The 20,218-nt window shown below is 41.5% G+C and overlaps 1 protein-coding gene across 3 annotated transcripts in view; it reads right to left on the bottom strand.

Moving 5' to 3' along the window:
* AOAH (acyloxyacyl hydrolase) overlaps positions 1-20,218 on the bottom strand; it is a 231,926-nt gene that overhangs the window by 160,251 nt on the left and 51,457 nt on the right. For all 3 annotated transcript variants that reach the window (XM_060195860.1, XM_060195862.1, XM_060195861.1), the window contains exon 5: positions 7,533-7,632. In XM_060195860.1, coding sequence (XP_060051843.1) covers positions 7,533-7,632 — 100 coding nt within the window. The remainder of the gene's footprint in view (positions 1-7,532; positions 7,633-20,218) is intronic.

Below are 20,218 nucleotides of genomic sequence, written 5' to 3'. Positions count from 1 at the left end.
TTAGACCTGGTTCCTATCCCCCAGGAGGAAACTTCAGTGCTGTGGCAATCTCCTTTCACCTCCCACATACCTCTCTTTGTCTTTTCTTTATTTGAGGTCAGCCTGAGACAGGGACTCGGAGGTTACACAGGCTCTTGTGTTAAATATGAATAGATATGGCTCCCAGGTCAGTTCAATGGGGTAAACAATAATGGTATTTATATACTTTCCTCATTTTGGGGAGCTACTCTCTGCCCCAATCCAGATATTTCTGGTCCTATTCTCAACTCTGACACTATCTTCCCAGACAATACCTTTATTCCACTTGCATGTTAGCTGTCAATCAGGCTCAGGCAAAAATTACTAAAGTCATGGGCCAGATGGGACATACCTAAAATAGACTTCCTAGTGTCTTCCCACTCAAAGATCCCTAATTTCATCTGTTTTAGTCCTACATTTGTGTTTATGTTTATCAAACTATTTTTCCTGCTCTATATCTTACCACCTTTCAGCTACCAAGTTGCAGACACTATCATGGTATCATCCTGACCTCCTTTGTGCAGACGACCTCCCAGTATGTCCTGGAACCTCACCTCTCTAGAGCCCTGCCCCACTAGGGAAAGACAGAAACAGGCTTGGGGATGGATCCACCCGCCAGTGCCCATGTCCAACAGAGAAGCACTTACAGAAGATAGAAGTCAAACAGGCTCCTAAGCTGAATATGGGCCCCAGATCACATCAAATCAATGGGTTTACAGTCCACAATATTTATACCCCTTTCCCATATTTGGGAGCTGCTCTCTTCCCTGATCCAGATTTCTGGTCCTTTTTCCAGCCATGACATCATCTCCCCAGACAATACCTTGGATCCACCTGCATATCAAATTTCAGGCTCAGGGAAAAAAGAAAAAGAAAAAAAAACTAGTATAGCCACAGGCCCTTTGGAATATAACTAAAATATGCCTACTAGTTATCTACAAAATGGAGGACCCCTGCCCCCAACTTTTCATCTGCACTATTCCAGCCTTTAGGTCCATGATTGGCCAATAATTTGTTTGGCTTTGTATGTTAACTCTCTTGTCAACCACCAGGTTCCAGATGCTAGCAGGATGCCGACCAGACTTTCCTGGACAGACAACCCCATCAATGTGCCTTGGAGCTCTGCTTCCCCAGAGCTCTTCCCCACTAGGGAAAGAGAGAGACAGACTGGGAGTATGGATCGACCTGTCAACGTCCATGTTCAGCGGGGAAGCAATTACAGAAGCCAGACCTTCCACTTTCTGCATCCCATAATGACCCTGGGTCCATGCTCCCAGAGGTTAAAGAATAGGAAAGCTACCAGGGGAGGGGATGCGATACAGAGTTCTGATGGTGGGAATTGTGTGGCGTTGTCCCCCTCTTATCCTATGGTTTAGTCAATGTTTACTTTTTATAAATAATAAATTAAAAAAAAGAAGTTCCACCTTCTGCACACCAAAAAGAATTGTGATTCCTACTCCCAGAGGAATTACAGGGGAATAGTAACCTCCAGTGGGGAAGCATCAAGAGCAGTGGAATAGTGTTGTAGTGTCTCCCTTGCTCTCTCCTTCTCTCCACCCACACCTCTCTATCTCTATAAAATGAAAAAGAAGGGCAAAAGGGGGGTGGCTACCAGGAGTGGTGGATTCCTTGTGCAGGTACCAAGTCCTGGGATAACCCAGCAGGCAAGAGAAAAGAAAAGAAAATGAAAGAGAGAGAGAGAGAAGAAAAGGGGGGGGGGAAAGGTCTTTACTTCCTTCCAATGCTGAGAATAGGTTCATCTGAATGAGTTCTTCAATAACCTATCCCACAAAGAGCAGTGCTCAAGTGAAGGCCTGTGACTGTGGTTTCGAATGCCCTGAGGTGATAAAGTTCTCATTACTGGAGCTAATTAGTGCGGTGTGCAAGGCTATGGCTTTATGTGTGCAAGGCTATGGCTTCAACCCTCAACAATGCCTATGTCACAGCAGAATGGCATGCTGGTATCTCCCTCTTATTCAACATTAATAACCTTTTCTGAAAGAGAGTTCTATGTCTGCAAAAGAGCCCTGTGACAGGAGGCTAAAGTTGGAGACAGCAATATGAATTGTGTATGCGTACATGGGTGTATAGATGCATGACTTATATAGATACATATTTTACTGAGCTCTCCATTCAGTGGATCTGGAAGCCATACCATACTGGCAGTAATGGGCACAGTCAGCTCCCCAACCTTGGCTTTCAAATATCATTTGTCAATAAGAGAGAATAGATATTTTTAGAGATATGTTGGACTCCATAGCTAGGGTAGAAAAAAAAATCCTGGGTCATCTATATTAACAGAAAGTGTTTAAAAAATAAACAAAAATATTTTTTAAAAAGGAAATAAGGAAGGAAGGAAGGAAGGCATTGGACACAGTATAGCAAACAGAGTACTGAACTTGGCAGAATGAAGTTCTGAGTTTGATTCCTGGTGTTGCATATGCCAAAGTGATTGATTAATGCTCTGGTTCTCTCTTTCTCAAATAAATAAATAGAATTCATTGAAAATAAGTGAATAAATGCACATTTGAATAGAATCATACAAAAAGAGAGAAAAGAATTGTGGGGAAGTCAGGCAGTAGCGCAGCAGGTTAAGCGCACGTGGCACAAAGTGCAAGGACCCAAGTAAGGATTCCGTTTCAAGCCCCCGGCTCCCCACCTGCAGGGGAGTCGCTTCACAGGCGGTGAAGCAGGTCTGCAGGTGTCTCTCTTTCTCTCCCCCTCTCTGTCTTCCCCTCCTCTCTCCATTTCTCTCTGTCCTATCCACCAACAACTACATCAGTAATGACTACAACAATAAAACAACAAGGACAACAAAAGGGAATAAATAAATATTTTTAAAAAGAATAGAATTGTGTCAGATAAATAAAAAATATAAAATATATATACATGAGTCCATAGGACTGTAAAAAAACAAAAAACATTGTATTATGTACATCCTAAAGTTTGTTGTGATCTCACAGAGCTAAGCACACTATGAATTAAAGGGCACTGCTGATTGTACAGCATAAAATTTAATAATTAATGAATCTTAGAAAATGTTCCATTTCCTGACCATCTGTTAGTTTTTCGGTATTCTACTAACCCTTAAATTAAGAGAAATGCCAGACATATTATTTGACATGTAGTGCTTAAAAATGAAAGTGAAATTTCTGAGCTTAACTTGGTTTTCAGTTGACACCAAGAAACTGTCTCAAATCGCCTTTTCATAAAAAAAGAAGCAAACTCATTTCTTCTGACTCATTTATGTCAGCATGCTGGTAGTTTGGATTCTTGGGAAATATAAATTCCCTGAGTATATACACAGGTCTACAATTTCAGCCTTAGAGAACTTCTGGTTTCTGCAGAAATCAGATTTGCTGTGGGAAGAGCCATTTGAAGCCAGGGTTGCTTTCTGAAGGCAGTAGGCCTCCCCAGAAGCAGAGCAAATGAGTTAAAGACCCCCGGGAAATAAAGAGAATATGTCTCCATTAAGGAATACGTTCTGTATATAATTCTCTTTTAATGTGGATCAGAGTGATAGGAAGTAAGTCTCCAGTATGCCTTTGAGATGTTTATAAATGCCGTGTGTTCTTTCAGCAGAGGCCGGTTACAGAAAGGCTCTGTTCAAAACTGTCGTCTGCTTAGAGTTCTTAGAGTTAAGGGACCCAGGAGAAGCAGTATAAAATTGAGAAGACTCTAAGCTGCTGTTGGCCCAACTGGGACTCATGCACTTTAGAACTCAGATGGAAAACAGAAAGGATTAAAAAGCTACAAGGAGAAACCACCATCAACTTCCAGTTGGAGAACAGTCATATCTGAATCATTTCTTACCACATGCACACACACTTGCACACACACTTGCACACACACACACACACACACACACACTTGCACACACACACACACACACACACACACACACACACACACACACACACACCCCAGCAGCAGGTACTGCACTGTTTTGTGTGCAAAGCAGAAGAGAAGTGCATAAATAACCCCCTAAAGTAGGTACTACAAAACTGTCAGGGCAGTTCTTACAATTCAACCTTCCTCTTTCCCCTTTGCCTTCTTCATGTCACTTCTGCTTCCCTTTTCCCTTCCTTCCCCTCTTCTCCGTTCCCCTCCCCTTCCTTTTTTCTCTCCTTTCCTCTCTTCCTTCTAGCACCATCTGAACACTGTAGACTTTTGTGTTCCTGGGTGGGAGGGGGGTGTTGCGGGGTGGGGTGCAGGAGAGACAGCGCCCATGATGGACTGCACACTTCACGCTGTGTGCTTTCTACCCAGGCTCCACAGGGGAAGCTCCCCCAATGGTGAAGCGATGCTGTTGTGTCCTTCCTCTTTCTCTCTCTGTCTCTCCTTCTCTGCCTTTCACCTTCCTGAACCACTGTGTGAAGTAAAAAGAGTCTGCTAGCATCAGTGTGATTGTGTAGGCGTTGGAGCCACAATGAAGCCTTGGCAGCAAAAAATACTCTAAAAAAATATCTATGGGGATCTGGTGGTAGCGCAGTGGGTTAAGTGCATGTGGTGCAAAGCGCAAGGACTGGCTTAAGGACCTCAGTTCGAGCCTCCGCTCCCCACCTGCAGGGAAGTCGCTTCACAGGTGGTGAAGCAGGTCTGCAGGTGTCTATCTTTCTCTCCGCCCCCCGTCTTCCCCTCCTCTCTCCATTTCTCTCTGTCCTATTCAATAATGACGATATCAATAACAACAATAACTACAACAACAATAAAAAAAATAAGGGAAACAAAAGGGGGGAAAAGCAAATTGAAAAAAATGAACAAGAGGAAAAAATATTTGAATACTTGGTAAGTAAGGTATGGAGATGCTGGGCAAAATATCAGCAAAAAGTGGACTCAAGTTGCAGAGGATGAATACATTCACGACATCCCCAAATGTGACTCCACATTCACTCCAATGTCCTATCTCTGTCGCTTTACACTGCTTATTTCACCCTGCAAGCAACCTCTCTCTGCCCCACAGCAGATGCCTCACAGGTATGATGGTTACTTACCACCATCACACTATTTACCAGCACCCGAAATGCGTGTAAACTCACAAAGCTTTCCCCCTGCAGGTGCACCACCACCTGGGCCCCTCTCTTGTGTGAGAAACACTCCCACAAAACTTAAAAGACCACCCAACCTCTAAACAGAAGGCTAGATGTGTGTCCTTGTCTTGCTTTTGCCTAGAGGAGTGACTTCCAGTTAATCACATTACCCTTTTTAACACTTAATTTCCATAACTTTTTTTTTTCCTAAGGCCATAATGGTGTCTCATCCTAGGACTGTCTGGGGACTGAAGAAATAGTAAGTAAACCAAGTGCTTAGTATGTGTTTATTATTGCAACTGAAGAAAACCATGGAGCCATAGGAGTGAATAGTCAATGCTTGTATTGAAGTCCTTTTTTTTTTTTTTTTCTTGACTGGGTCATCTACAGCTGTTGGTGATCGGGGGTTTGAAGAGATAGGGAGTCCAGGTCACTCACCAGAGTGGACCTGTCCGGGAGTTTGCTCAGCTGGGGTGGAAACTAAACATTTCTGAGACACATTCTCCATCTCCCTCACAGTCAAAGAGGCTGTTGAATTGTTTCTGTGTTGAGAACTGAAATGAGTTTCAAAATGAAAATGAGGAAAGGATATTTTGGATATAAACTCCAGAGAGCACAAAAGTAATATCCCATTTTAAATAGGATAGATTTTTTTATTTTTTGCCTCCAGGGTTATTGCTGGAGTTCAGTGCCAGCACTACAAATCCACTGCTCCAAATCTCACTGAGGCCATTTTCTTCCATTTTATTGGATAGGACAGAAATAAACTGAGAGAGGAGGGGGGGGATAGAGAGGGAGAAAGACACCTGCAGACTTGCTTCACTGCTTGTGAAGCATCCCCCCTGCAGATGGGGAGTAGGGGCTTGAACCCAAGTCTCCTTGTGTGAGCCTTTGCACATAGTTCTACGTTCGCTTAACTGGGTGCATCCCAACCCAGCACCCTTAAAAGGAATAATTTAGACTGTGAATATTTGGGGAGTATGTACAGGTGTGTGTATGATGTATCTATGACAAAACGTCAAAACGTTACTTAAAAAACGACCAAAAAAAAAAAAAAAGCATGCCATTTGTTTTCATACAGAGATAAGTCCTTTCCATATTATCAAGGAGAGAACAGGATAGAATAGCTGCGCGCTACTTGAAAGTAGTAAGAGGTTAAAAAAATAATAAAGTTAATGAACCTTTCTAGAAACCAGTACAGTCCACAGCTTCTTAGGTAGCAATAGGGGGAATGTAATTGCCATTTAGCCAATAGCCAGGGAAGCACAAAATACCCCGGGCGTTTGCATCTCTCACTTCCTGCTCAAGGAGACAGGGTTACACAATATTGCAAAGTATGTTCACCAGCTAGATCACAAAGTGTTAATCTGACTTTGTTTCACTGGTAATAAAAAGGAAACAAAAAGTAAAAACAGAAACCTGCTGTGTTACAGAGAAAGTCTCAACTACAATTCTGGAGAAGGAGACACTTTATTATATTTTATTGCTTTCACTTCTGGAAATCAATACTGTGAGGCCTCTCTGGTTTGAATATCACACTTCTATTCAGAATGAGAACAGGGAACTGTGTCAACATTTGTGGCTTTGTCTTGGCCTTTATTACAATTAAAACCTGCCCAACACAATGCAGTGCATATGCGGTATTTTGAACAGCTACTTCTTAATATTAATCATGCTAGTACTACTTATATTAAATAGCTGGAATTTTTATTTACATGCTTTTATTATGAAAAGCACTTTATAAGTACAGACAGCTTTGCAATGAATTTATGAGGAAGGTCTTTTATGAGGAAGGTATTTTAATAGAACACTTTTTTTCTATGTGAACAATAAAGTTGAGATTATAGTGATCATCTGTGTAGGTTTTATTCAATACCCAGGGCACAGGATTTATACAGGAATATCCTGAGCTAACTGGAAGGAATTGGTTACCTTCTAACCCTAACTCGTTTGATTTTTTTTCTTTTTTAATTTTTTTAATCTTTATTTATTGGATAGAGACAACCAGAAATCAAGAGGGAAGGGAGTGATATAGAGGGAGAGAAAGAGAGACACCTGCAGCCCTGCTTTACCAATTGCAAAGCTTTCCCCCTGCAGGTGGGGGGGGGCCAGGGGCTCGAACCTGGGTCCTTGTGCAATTCAATCCATGCGCTCAACCAGGTATGCCACCGCTCAGCCCCACTCGTTTGATTTTTAAGTGCTACAGAAGAGCTAAAGCCACTTCTCTTCTTGTCTGGTCAGATTTCCCACCAGTTTCACTCTAACCTCTAGCCAAGAACTTCTCAACAGTGAATACATTCTTTGGCAGTATGGGGGGGGTCTGAGTTGAAACTTGGGGACGTTATTTCATGCTATGTAACTGAAAATGCCATTTTGCTTCTCCCTGTTCCCAAATCACTAGCTGAGTGATGCCGAACCTCCCGCAACAAAGGCACCAAGGGGCTCGCATGCCACTGTGATCTGACAGAATGAAAATCTACTCACCTTGGGAGGAGGGTAGAGATGACACAAAGGTTGGCCTGTGTCCTGTTTACAAAACTCCAGGGTGTGACACACCACATCAGCATTCATCTTCAGATTAAGCCTGGAGGGAAATGGAGCAAGACACAGTCTACTTAAGAGCTTTCAGGCATTAGGACACAAAAAGTATTTCTAAGAAAGGTAAACTTTTCCCAGAATGGATTCTAATGCATGCAACTCATTGCAACATAGCTTTCTAGTTCAGTCCTATGTAAGCTACCAGATTCTACACTGTTGCTTTCTTCTGCACAAAGAGCAAGACCATGGGGGTGGGCAGGGGATACATACAGTTATGATCTGTGAGTTGGTCTCTCACATGGAAGTTGAGATTCTTTGCAGAGCCACCAACAGAATTGGGGAAAGGAAAACAGACATGGGAATGATAAAATTTGGTGTACCATAAATAACACACACACACACACACACACACACACACACACACACACACACATACATTCACATGCCACTTAAGATACTTAAAGACCTCATCAGTCAATCAAGAGGACTTAACAATTATTAACATCTATGCACCCAATGAAAAGCCACCTAAATACATCAAACATCTACTGAAAAAGCTACAGCAATATATTAACAGCAACACAATCATAGTAGGGGACTTCAACAGCCCACTCTCTCAACTTGACAGATCATCCAGGAAGAAAATCAATAAAAACATAAGGGAACTAAATGAAGAGATAGATAAACTAGAACTATTGGACATTTTCAGTCATTCATCCCAAGAAACTGGAATACACATTTTACTCAAATCCACATGGGTCATTCTCAAGGATAGACCATATGTTAGGCCACAAAGACAGCATCAACCAATTCAAGAGCATTGAAATCACCCCAAGCATCTTCTCAGACCACAGTGGAATTAAACAAACACTTAACAACAAAAGATTATTAATCAACAAAAGATTAATAACAGTCCCAAAATGTGGAAGCTCAACAGTACACTTCTTAAGAACTTCTGGGTCAAAGAGGAAGTCAAGGAAGAAATCAAACTGTTTTGAGAGTTCAATGAAAATGAAGATACAAGCTCTCAAAATATTTGGGACACAGCTAAGGTAGTACTGAGAGGGAAGTTCATAGCTATACAGGCACACATTAGGAAACAAGAAAAAGCACAAATAAACAGCCTGATTGTACATCTTAAAGACCTAGAAGAAGAAGAACAAAGGAATCCTAAAGCAACCAGAAGGACAGAAATCACTAAAGTTAGGGCAGAAATAAATAACACTGAGAATAAGAAAACCATTCAAAAGATCAACGAAAGTAAAGGTTGGTTCTTCGAAAGAGTGAACAAAATCGACAAACCTTTAGCCAGACTCACAAAACAAAAAAGGGAGAACCAAATAAATTGGATACTAAATGAAAGAGGAGATATCACAACAGACACCGCAGAAATTCAACATATCATGCGAGGCTTCTATGAACAACTATATGCCACCAAGCTAGAGAACCTGCAAGAAATGGATGATTTCCTAGATACCTACCAACTTCCAAAACTAAGTAAAGAGGAAGCAACATGAACAGGCCCATCACAGCTACTGAAATTGAAACAGTTATCAAAAATCTTCCCAAAAATAAAAGTCCTGGACCAGATGGTTTTACAAATGAATTCTACAAAACCTTCAAAGAAGAACTAATACCTCCACTTTTAAAAGTCTTCCAGAAGATTGAAGACACTGGAATACTCCCTGCCAGCTTCTATGAAGCCAACATCACCCTGATACCAAAAGCAGACAGGGACACAACCAAAAAAGAAAACTACAGACCAATATCTCTGATGAACATAGATGCTAAAATAGTGAACAAAATTCTAGCCAACCGGATACAGCAGTATATTAAAAAGATTGTTCATCATGACCAAGTGGGGTTTATCCCAGGCATGCAAGGTTGGTTTAATATACGTAAATCAATCAATGTGATCCACCACATCAACAAAAGCAAGACCAAAAACCACATGGTCATATCAATAGATGCAGAGAAAGCCTTTCACAAAATACAATATCCCTTTATGATCAAAACACATCAAAAAATGGGAATAGATGGAAAATTCCTGAAGATAGTGGAGTCTATATATAGCAAACCTACAGCCAATATCAAACTCAATGGTGAAAAACTGGAAGCATTTCCACTCAGATCAGGTACTAGACAGGGCTGCCCACTATCACCATTACTATTCAACATAGTGTTGGAAGTTCTTGCCATACCAATCAGGCAGGAGCAAGGAGTTAAAGGGATACAGATTGGAAGAGAAGAAGTCAAACTCTCCCTATTTGCAGATGACATGATAGTATACATGGAAAAACCTAAGGAATCCAGCAAGAAGCTTTTGGAAATCATCAGGCAATACAGTAAGGTGTCAGGCTATAAAATTAACATCCAAAAGTCAGTGGCATTCCTCTATGCAAACACTAAGTTAGAAGAAATTGAAATCCAGAAATCAATTCCTATAGCAACAAAAACAATAAAATATCTAGGAGTAAACCTAACCAAAGAAGTGAAAGACTTGTATACTGAAAATTATGAGTCACTACTCAAGGAAATTGAAAAAGACACAAAGAAGTGGAAAGATATTCCATGTTCATGGGTTGGAAGAATTAACATCATCAAAATGAATATATACCCAGAGCCATATACAAATTTAATGCTATCCCCATTAAAATCCCAAGCACATTTTTTTAGGAGAATAGAACAAATGCTACAAATGTTTATCTGGAACCAGAAAAGACCTAGAATTGCCAAAACAATCTTGAGAAGAAAGAATAGAACTGGAGGCATCACACTCCTAGATCTCAAATTGTATTATAGAGCCATTGTCATCAAAACTGCTTGGTACTGGAACATGAATAGACACACTGACCAGTGGAATAGAATTCAGAGCCCAAAAGTGAGCCCCTACACCTATGGTCATCTAATCTTTGACAAAGGGGCCCAGACTATTAAATGGGGAAAGCAGAGTCTCTTCAACAAATGATGTTGGAAACAATGGGTTGAAACATGCAGAAGAATGAAACTGAACCACTGCATTTCACCAAATACAAAAGTAAATTCCAAGTGGATCAAGGACTTGGATGTTAGACCAGAAAGTATCAGATACTTAGAGGAAAATATTGGCAGAACTTTTTTTCGCATACATTTTAAAGACATCTTCAATAAAATGAATCCAATTACAAAGAAGACTAAGGCAAGTATAAACCTATGGGAGTACATCAAATTAAAAAGCCTTTTCACAGCAAAAGAAACCACTACCCAAACCAAGAGATTCCTCCCAGAATGGGAAAAGATCTTTACATGCCACACATCAGACAAGAGTTTAATAACCAACATATATAAAGAGCTTGCCAAACTCAACAACAAGACAACAAATAACCTCATCCAAAAATAGGGAGAGGACATGGACCGAATATCCACCACAGAAGAGATCCAGAAGGCCAAGAAACATATGAAAAAATGCTCCAAGTCTTTGATTGTCAGAGAAATGCAAATAAAGACAACAACGAGATACCACTTCACTCCTGTGAGAAAGTCATACATCAGAAAAGGTAACAGCAGCAAATGCTGGAGAGGGTGTGGGGTCAAAGGAATCCTCCTACACTGCTGGTGGGAATGTAAACTGGTCCAGCCTCTGTGGAGAACAGTCTGGAGAACTCTCAGAAGTATAGAAATGGACCTACCCTATGATTCTGCATTTCCTCTCCTGGGGAGATATCCTAAGGAACCCAACACATCGATCCAAAAAGATCTGTGTACACATATGTTCCTGGCAGCACAATTTGTAATAGCCAAAGCCTGGAAGCAACCCAGGTGTCCAACAACAGATGAGTGGCTGAGCAAGTTGTGGTCTATATACACAATGGAATACTACTCAGCTGTAAAAAATGGTGACTTCACCGTTTTTAGCTGATCTTGGATGGACCTTGAAAAATTCATGTTAAGTGAAATAAGTCAGAAATGGAAGGATGAATATGGGATGATCTCATTCTCAGGCAGAAGTTGAAAAACAAAATCAGAAAGAAAAAAAGACACACATAGAACCTGAAATGGAATTGGTGTATCACAACAAAGATAAAGACTCTGGGGTGGGTGAGTGGGGAGAATACAGGTCCAAGAAGAATGACAGAGGACCTAGTAGGGGTTGTATTGTTATATGGGGAACTGGGGAATATTATGCATGCAAAAACTATTGTATTTACTGTTGAATGTAAAACATTAATTTCCCAATAAAGAAATAAGAAAAAGATACTTAATGACCTCAAATTATGGGGGCCGGGCAATAGTGCATCGGATTAAACGCACATAGTGCGAAGTGCAAGGATTGGCGCAAGGATCCCGGTTCAAGTCCCTGGCTCCCCACCTGCTGGGGTTGGGGGTTGCTTTACAAGCGGTGAAGCAGGTCTGCAGGTGTCTTTCTCTCCCACTCACTATCTTCTCTCAATTTCTCTCTGTCCTATCCAGCAAGAACAATAACAGCAATAACAACAACAGAAGGAAGATGGCCTCCAGGAGCAGTGGATTTATGGTACAGGCACTGGGTCCCAGCTATAATCCTGGAGGCAAAATAGTAATAATAACAACAACAATAATAATAAATATCTAAAATTATTTATTATTATTATTTTACTTATTTTATCAGAGCACTGCTCAGCTCTGGCTTATGGTGGTGTAGGAGATTGAACCTGGGACCTGGGAGCCTCAGGCATGACAGTCTGTTTACATAACCATTATGCCATCTCCCTGGTTCGTATATATTTTTTTTAACCTGGTGCAGGGGGATTGAACCTGGGACCCTCAAGCACGAGATTCTAATTACATAACCATTATGCTATCTCCTCCACTCTATAAAATTATTTTATTTTTTTTCTGTTTTTTTTTTTTTTTTGGTTATCAGAGCACTACTTAGCTCTGGCTTATGGTGGTGCAGGAGACTGAACCTGGGACTTTGGAACCTCAGGCATGAGAGTCTCTCTGCATAACCATTATGTTATCTACCCCTGCCCTAAAATTATTTTCTTAGGCATAATATAAATGATCTCTTTTTCTTTTTGTATGTTGCTTTACTTTATGGAAAAAGACACAATATAGTCAGTAGATCTACTTCTGCAGTCCCAGCCAAATGTGCCTTTTAAAAAAATATGACACTTGGGTTGGGTCTGGTGTATTGCACCAAAGCAAAAGTCTCTGGAGGAGGAGGAAATGGGCTGGGCTGGAGCGGCTTGGGGCTACTAGTGTATGATGGTAGAAAGTAACCTAAGTTGGGCAAGAGACAGTGTCTTGCAGACACCTATTATGGGGAGATGAGAGGTTTTGTCTATGTATCAACAGCTATATTATAAACATCTAGCATGCCAATCAAGTGGGGGAGAAAAAAGAAGCCTTTTTCAAACATTTTGGGTTATGTCAAGCTTTGAGGGAACTAAAACAAACCATACCACCCACATCTATTCTTTCCTCACACTCCACACAATTCTTTCTGAAAACAGTGAATATAATGTGAGGCTTCAAATGAAGGAAATCAGGAAGTATGGATTTCAAGTAAATTTTCCAAGCTGACTAGTGAGATACATCTAAACCAAACCAAACTGAAACAACAAAAGCTGAAAATTCAGAAACCTAGGTTGATAATAAAGAGAAACAGATGTCTATCATCTGTTAAAGGACAGTCAGGTTCTAGAGGATACTTTTCAGAATTTCTTCACAGGGTAAAGTGTTCTCCTTTATCCATATGGGCTAATTTCTGGAAACTGTGTTTTTTACAGTTGACTAATCCTCATTAGAGTGCTGTCCAAGTGGGACTAGTTAAAATCTCTCTTATGAAAACTTGAAATTGGCATTATAGAGTTTGACTTTATCATGGCTTATTCCCAGAATAACAGGATCCCTAATGACTTAGGCCGACCTCTAGTGTCACTTCCAGTCATGTGAAACGAGTATTTGAAAACCAGACTTTTAACTGGGGCTTGGGGGACAATCCCCACTATGTAATACAGCAAAACTCAGGAAGAGCAATTCTTGTTGCTGGCGGCTTACCAGTGATTTTCTTTCCAGTGTATGTGAGACCTGATTATTTTCCTGCCCTCATAGTCCATGATATGTCCTAGATTCCTTTACAATAAATTCACTCTACTCCAACTGTTAGAATGTCTACTTCTACAATGACTACGATCATAGCATTTTTCCCCTTCTCTTCTTTAATCTACACCTCCTCTCCTTCCCTTTTCTTCCAAACCATGGCCACTAAGTCACAGTCAAAACATGAGTCAACCCTTTAGGACTGTGGGTTAGTCTGGAACACTTCCCCCCCCAGGCCTTCTCCTCTAGGGTTGGTATTTCATAGCCTCCGTGTTGAGGTCAGAAATGACAGGAAGTACCTAAGGGAACACAGACACTGATGCACCACACCAGAACTGCTTGTTCCCCAGGCACACATGTTTGCCTAGGGGAAGGAAACTGTTACACAGGAAATGGGAGTAGGACTAGGTGTAGGTGTGACTTAACAAGGAGGTGAAGGCGGGGCTTGGATGTTTATAAGCCAGAACTGTGGACTTGGCTCTCTCTGCCTAGGTGAGCCTGTCAACATGTCCTCTCTTTTTCTCTTTCTCTCTGTTGGTATGCTTCTAAGACCCCTTCTGTTTCATTGGTTTAATCCCCCCTGCTTAACACTGTATTCTATTTACATAAACCACTGTTAACTAAGCACCTCCCTGCCTCCAGGGCATTGGTTTAATCCTGCTGGTTCATACTCTTTTTGCTCTGCCCCCTCTCCTTGTCACACCCTAATTTCCACAATCTCTTTTTGCTCCACCCTCTCTACATCACATCCTGTTTCCACCCTACTTGGTGAGTATATATACAGCTGCTCTGTCATCAGAATCATCAGAAGCACTTCACCAGGACTTCTGTCTCTAACAGACTCTGGAGAGAGCCTATAAGCTGATCTGCACTGGCAGCCCCAGGATATATAAGGACAAGACTGTGATTAGAGATAGATTAGATTGTGCTGCATTCCACATGAATAAAGACTGAACTGCGTACCACTCAGCCATGAGTCCCTGGTTATCTGTCTCCCGCCCATGAAGCTAGCCCAGCATAATGGCGCCTGAACAGGGACTGGCATATATAGGAATCTCGGATCCACACACATGCAGCAGACCAAAGAAGATCAGATAAGTAAAGCTGCCATGGCCTGCCTTTCTACTTATGAAGAGGTTTCCCAAAGCCTCTACTATTTCTTCATGAGACAGTTTCTCTGTCTCTGGAACATTTTGTTCTGGGTCACACTTTGGTTCCCTGACTGGGAACTTTGGTTCCTTATGACTGTGATAGTAGAGCTTGGAAGATGCATGGAGATTTCCCCTGGGACTTTCTGGATTCCCTCTCCCATGTTTCCCGAGGAGAAGGACTACATTTTGCTCCGGGCCACACTTTGGTTTCTTATTACTGTGATCGTAGAGCTTGGGAGATGCATGAAAATTTCTCCTTGGACTTTCTGGACTTCCTTTCACATGTTTCCCGTGGAGAAGGACTACTCTAATTGAAGAGCATTCTTCAGTACCCTGGCAGTCCCCAAGAATGGAGACACGTGGTTAGTTCTACCCTCCTGATTCGATTCTTTCTTCGATGGGAAGACATTTTTAAAAGTGGGTGCCTGCAGCAATCCAGCAGGAACTGTCAGAAGCATCCTAAATGGAATTTTGAGGAGCTTTTTGGACTAGGACGCCTTCCAGGGACTCATGATGCTACATGGTGAGATCTGGATAATCTGGTTCAAAGTGAAAGAAGCAAAAGCTGCCTACAGCTTTTCTCTCGATTCCCCCCTTGTTGTTCTCTCTGAATATCTTAAGTTTGCTGTCTTCTTTCAGTTGTGTTTCATAAAAGAGTGATTTGAATGACTGAATTTTTGTCTGACATTGACTTAAATAAAATGCTGGACACAGCCATGATTTCTAGAGACATCCAGAAACAGTCCAAAAAATTGTTTTTTTCTCTTTTGATTTTTTATGTCTTGGCATAAATGTGAAACATCTAATCCTGAAAACTGTATGAGTATGGGTGGGGTAGATAGCGCAATGCTTATGTTAATGATTCTCATGCTTGAGGCTTCTAACCATGGTTCTTTTATTGAGTTTAAACTGTTTAAATAACCTTAAAATCATACTAGAAAGGACTTCCAATTATAATGGAGTTATCAATTATAGTAAACTTCTAATCTGCTACAAGTTTTGCTTCACAAGTAAGTGAATTTCAGCTGTCAAGTCTTCACATGAAAAAGCATCTGCTCAAATGAAATCCCCAGAAATCCATTTGGACCCCTGTTCTCACATCGCCCACAAGATGGCATGACTACAACGCACCCCCCCCCCCCGAAACCAATGATGTGACCTGGCATGATCTGAAGAAACAGATTCACAGACTCCAAAGCTCACTCTCTACAAAAAAATCAGAATTCCGGTGGCTGACCTTCCCCATCGAGACAGACGTGCAGTATTTCATCCCCTGGCATTTCTTCCGTGGTCATCTGCTTTGGACTGACACTTCTATTGGACTTACTGGTACACCTTTTGGACACTTTACACAACTTTACAGCAGCTTCCCTTTATGCTGCTGGGTTTCTCAGAGACTGACTGCATCAGTCCATGGACTTTGCAGCCAGAGCCTTGGGACTCTATAGGCCATGCCCCCTCGCCTGTAGGCCCTGTCCCCAAGGCAGGAAACCCTCCCCATACTAGGTGCTGCCCACAGAGGAAGGAAATGCCCTTTGAGGCATGAAATTTCCCCAGAGGCAAAAGATGCCCACAGAGGCAGGAAATGCCCTCTGAGGCATGAAGTGCCCCCAGAGGCAAGAAATGCCCTTTCACCTGCTGGGCACTGCCCTTTGAGGTAGGAAACGCCCCTTCAGGCCTCCCCTTGGCATCACACTGGTTCTTGCTGCTCTCCTATTTTGTTCCTCTATGTCTTATGTCAGTTCTTTTGAAAATGCCTGTACAATATAGGTTTCTGTTCAGCCCACACTCCTGATACTATGGCCATTAGTTAAAAAGAAAGGGGGAAATGTTGGTATGCTTCTAAGACCCCTTCTGTTTCATTGGTTTAATCCCCCCTGCTTAACACTGTATTCTATTTACATAAACCACTGTTAACTAAGCAGCTCCCTGCCTCCAGGGCATTGGTTTAATCCCGCTGGTTCATACTCTCTTTTTGCTCCGCCCCCCTCTCCTTGTCACACCCTAATTTCCACAATCTCTTTTTGCTCCACCCTCTCTACATCACATCCTGTTTCCACCCTACTTGGTGAGTATATATACAGCTGCTCTGTCACCAGAATCATCAGATGCACTTCACCAGGACTTCCGTCTCTAACAGACTCTGGAGAGAGCCTATAAGCTGATCTGCACTGGCAGCCCCAGGATATATAAGGACAAGACTGTGATTAGAAATAGCTTAGATTGTGCTGCGTTCCACATGAATAAAGACTGAACTGCGTACCACTCAGCCATGAGTCCCTGGTTATCTGTCTCCTGCCCGCGAAGCTAGCCCGGGCACCTCTCTCTTGGCCTAACATGTGAAAGTTCTCAACTGTTCTGAATAAAGTTTAAAACTCCTGAAAATCATGTCCCCTCCTCTATTTTTTGTTGAGTTTATGTGTGACTGACCTTTAAGCATGTGGGGAATAAAGTCGTAAATTTCCCCCCAGTACATTTGCACTCTACTCCACTCCTGTCTCTATTTTATTTCTCCAACTGAATCCCCATTCAGTTACCTTCTCCTCCAAGGGAATTTTACGCCTGAACATGTAGAGTGACAGGTAACATTCAGGTAACATTCACTTGATTGTGGATGGATGAACTAAGGTCCCCTTAAAGGTTTTTTTCAATACTTTAATTTTTTGTCTTTATTTATTGGATAGAGACTGCCAAAAATCAAGAGAGTAGGGGAGATATAGACAGACACCTGTAGCTTCGCTTCACCACTTGCAAAGCTTTCCCCGTACAGGTGGAAACTGGGGGCTTGAACCCAGGTCCTTGTGCATTGTAACATGTGCCCTCAACCAGGTGTGCCACCACCCAACCCCCTCCAACTTTTTAAAATACTGTTATAGGTGCTATTTTAGGAGAACACTTATCTCTTACAATTTGTGTTTTTATATTTTATACTTCCTTATTTATTAATTTACTATAGACAGATAAATTGAGAAGAAAGGTGGGAAAAGAGATAGAGGAAGAAAGAGAGACAATCTGTTGTCCTGCTTCACCACTTCTAAAGCTTCCCACCCTGTGGGGTGGGGACTAGGGGCATGAACACAGCTACATGGTATCCTGTGTGCTCTATGAGTGTTCCACTGCCCGGCCTCTTCATATTCGTGGAATAAATACATACAAATGGAATTAACAGATCATGTAATAATTCTTTAAAATCATCATAATTATTATTTAAACTTATTTTTATTGGGGATTAATGTTTTACAAAACAGTTTCACTTCTTATCTAAACATCAAATTGTTTAAAACCATTAATAATCTTATCTTAAGCGACTAGCCAAAAAGGCTTGAGTTTCTTTTTATCATAGACATTCCTGCAGAACGACTTGCTGTGTTCTAATAAGAGTGTATTTTCTTAAAGTCTACCACAGAAAGGGGGTCCAAATATTTTAAAATATATTGGCCAGGCAGTAGCACACCTGGTTAAGGGCACATATTATCATGCACAAGTACCTATGTTCAAGCCCCTTAGAAGGAAAGCTTCAGGAATGGCAAAGCAGTCTGCAGATACCGTTATCTCCTCTCCCCTTTCAATTTCTGTCTGTCCTATCAAACATAATAGAAATGAAATATATATATTTAAAAACCTAGGCTGGGGTTATAGGCTCCATTTATCATTCCAGCTATCTCTGTGACCCACAAGATGGCTTCTCTATGTTTTGCAAACACCAGGGTGAAGAACGGAAAAGAATGTTCAACATTAAAACCCCCTGCTTCTCTCCAGGAGTCCTTTGAGAGAGGTAAAGGGAAGGTAACTTGAATTATAAAAGCAGGGCCAGGCTGTTCATGACAGATGAATTCCATGACCAAACTAATGTTTGCTGAGGGTCAGCAGATCAGGAGTGGGTGACTAGCTTCACACGTATGTCCTCCATTTATAGTTAATTTATCAGGAGTGGGTAACGAGCTTCACACGTGTCCTCCATTTATAGTTAATTTGGCTGATGACTGTTATCTTTATGGGAACCTGATATTTAGTGGAATTTTTTTTTTTTTAATGTAAGGCCAGTGTCCCATCCATGGCAATCCAAGACCACCAGAACTCACGCACTGTATGGTCTTGTCTACTTTTTCTACAAAAGAGTATGAATTTCAAGTAAGCAGATTCACATGTAGAAGGAATCCACCCTCAGAGTGAGGCTGGCATTCCCTGAACTGTAATGAAAGAGCAGCTCTGGTCATGTTCAATTTCTTCTAGGATCTTCTAAGACCACAGACTTATCACAAAATATTAAAAGTCAGAAACATTATTTATTTATTTAGCCTTCAGGGTTATCGCCAGGGCTCAGTGCCAGCACTATAAATCCACTGCTCCTGGAATTTTTTTTTTTTCCATTTTATTGGATAGGACAGAGAGAAATTGAGAGAGGAGGGTAAGGTAGAGAGGGAGAGGGAAAGATAGACATCTGCTTCACCACTGTGAAGTATCCTTCCTGCAGGTAGGGAGCAGGGTACTCAAACCCAGATCCTTGTGCTTGGTACCATGTGTGCTTAACCAGGTGCACCACTGCCTGGCCCCCTTAAAAAGTAAGAAACAAGGAGAATCAGGCAGTAGCAAAGCTCAAGGACCAACATAAGGATCCCAGTTCAAGCCCCCGGCTCCCCACCTGCAGGGGAGTCGCTTCACAGGCGGTGAAGCAGGTCTGCAGGTGTCTATCTTTCTCTCCCCCCTCTGTCTTCCCTTCCTCTCTCCATTTCTCTCTGTCCTATCCAACAACACCGGCATCAATAACAACAACAACAAAGGCAACAAAAGGGAATAAATAAATAGATAAATATTTTTTTAAAAAGTAAGAAACATTCTTTTGGACAAAAAGAGAAAACCTAAGCATTTCCTAAGTCCAGGTGAGTGTAAGACCATTGGCATGTACAAATGCAAAGAAGTTGCAATACAGCCTGTGCTCTTTTGATTAACTTTGGTGCAGAAGGTTAAGGATACACCTAATTCGTTAAATCCCCAGGTTACTCCCAAACTCATAATAACCACTCTCACCCAACATTGTTTTCTTTTATCCAGAGCAACTGATAAGGTAAAAGATGATCAAACTTGAAGTTATTTGCTATTACTGCCTTTACAGGTAGTAACAAGTACAGGAATGAGGGAGCGGGCATTTTCAACACACCAAGTTGAATTCAGACCATAATTTTCAGGATGAGGTGAGCCGCTTACCAAAGAGATGTACAAAATGACCACCACCCCTTTCTGTTTCTATCCACTCCTTGTTTCATTGACATGTTATTTTCAAATATGTGCATTCTCAATGGACACAAGCTACTTGGCTTTCATCCTCAACATGCTTGGTGCCTAACCGCTGGTATTGCCTTTCCTCTATCTGTGTGTACTACCTACTCTCTCTGGCTTCTCTGATGATTTTCCATTTCA

The sequence above is a fragment of the Erinaceus europaeus genome, chromosome 8 (assembly GCF_950295315.1).
Source record: "Erinaceus europaeus chromosome 8, mEriEur2.1, whole genome shotgun sequence".
Classification (NCBI taxonomy): domain Eukaryota; kingdom Metazoa; phylum Chordata; class Mammalia; order Eulipotyphla; family Erinaceidae; genus Erinaceus; species Erinaceus europaeus.
This window is presented reverse-complemented; position numbering and strand designations above follow the sequence as displayed.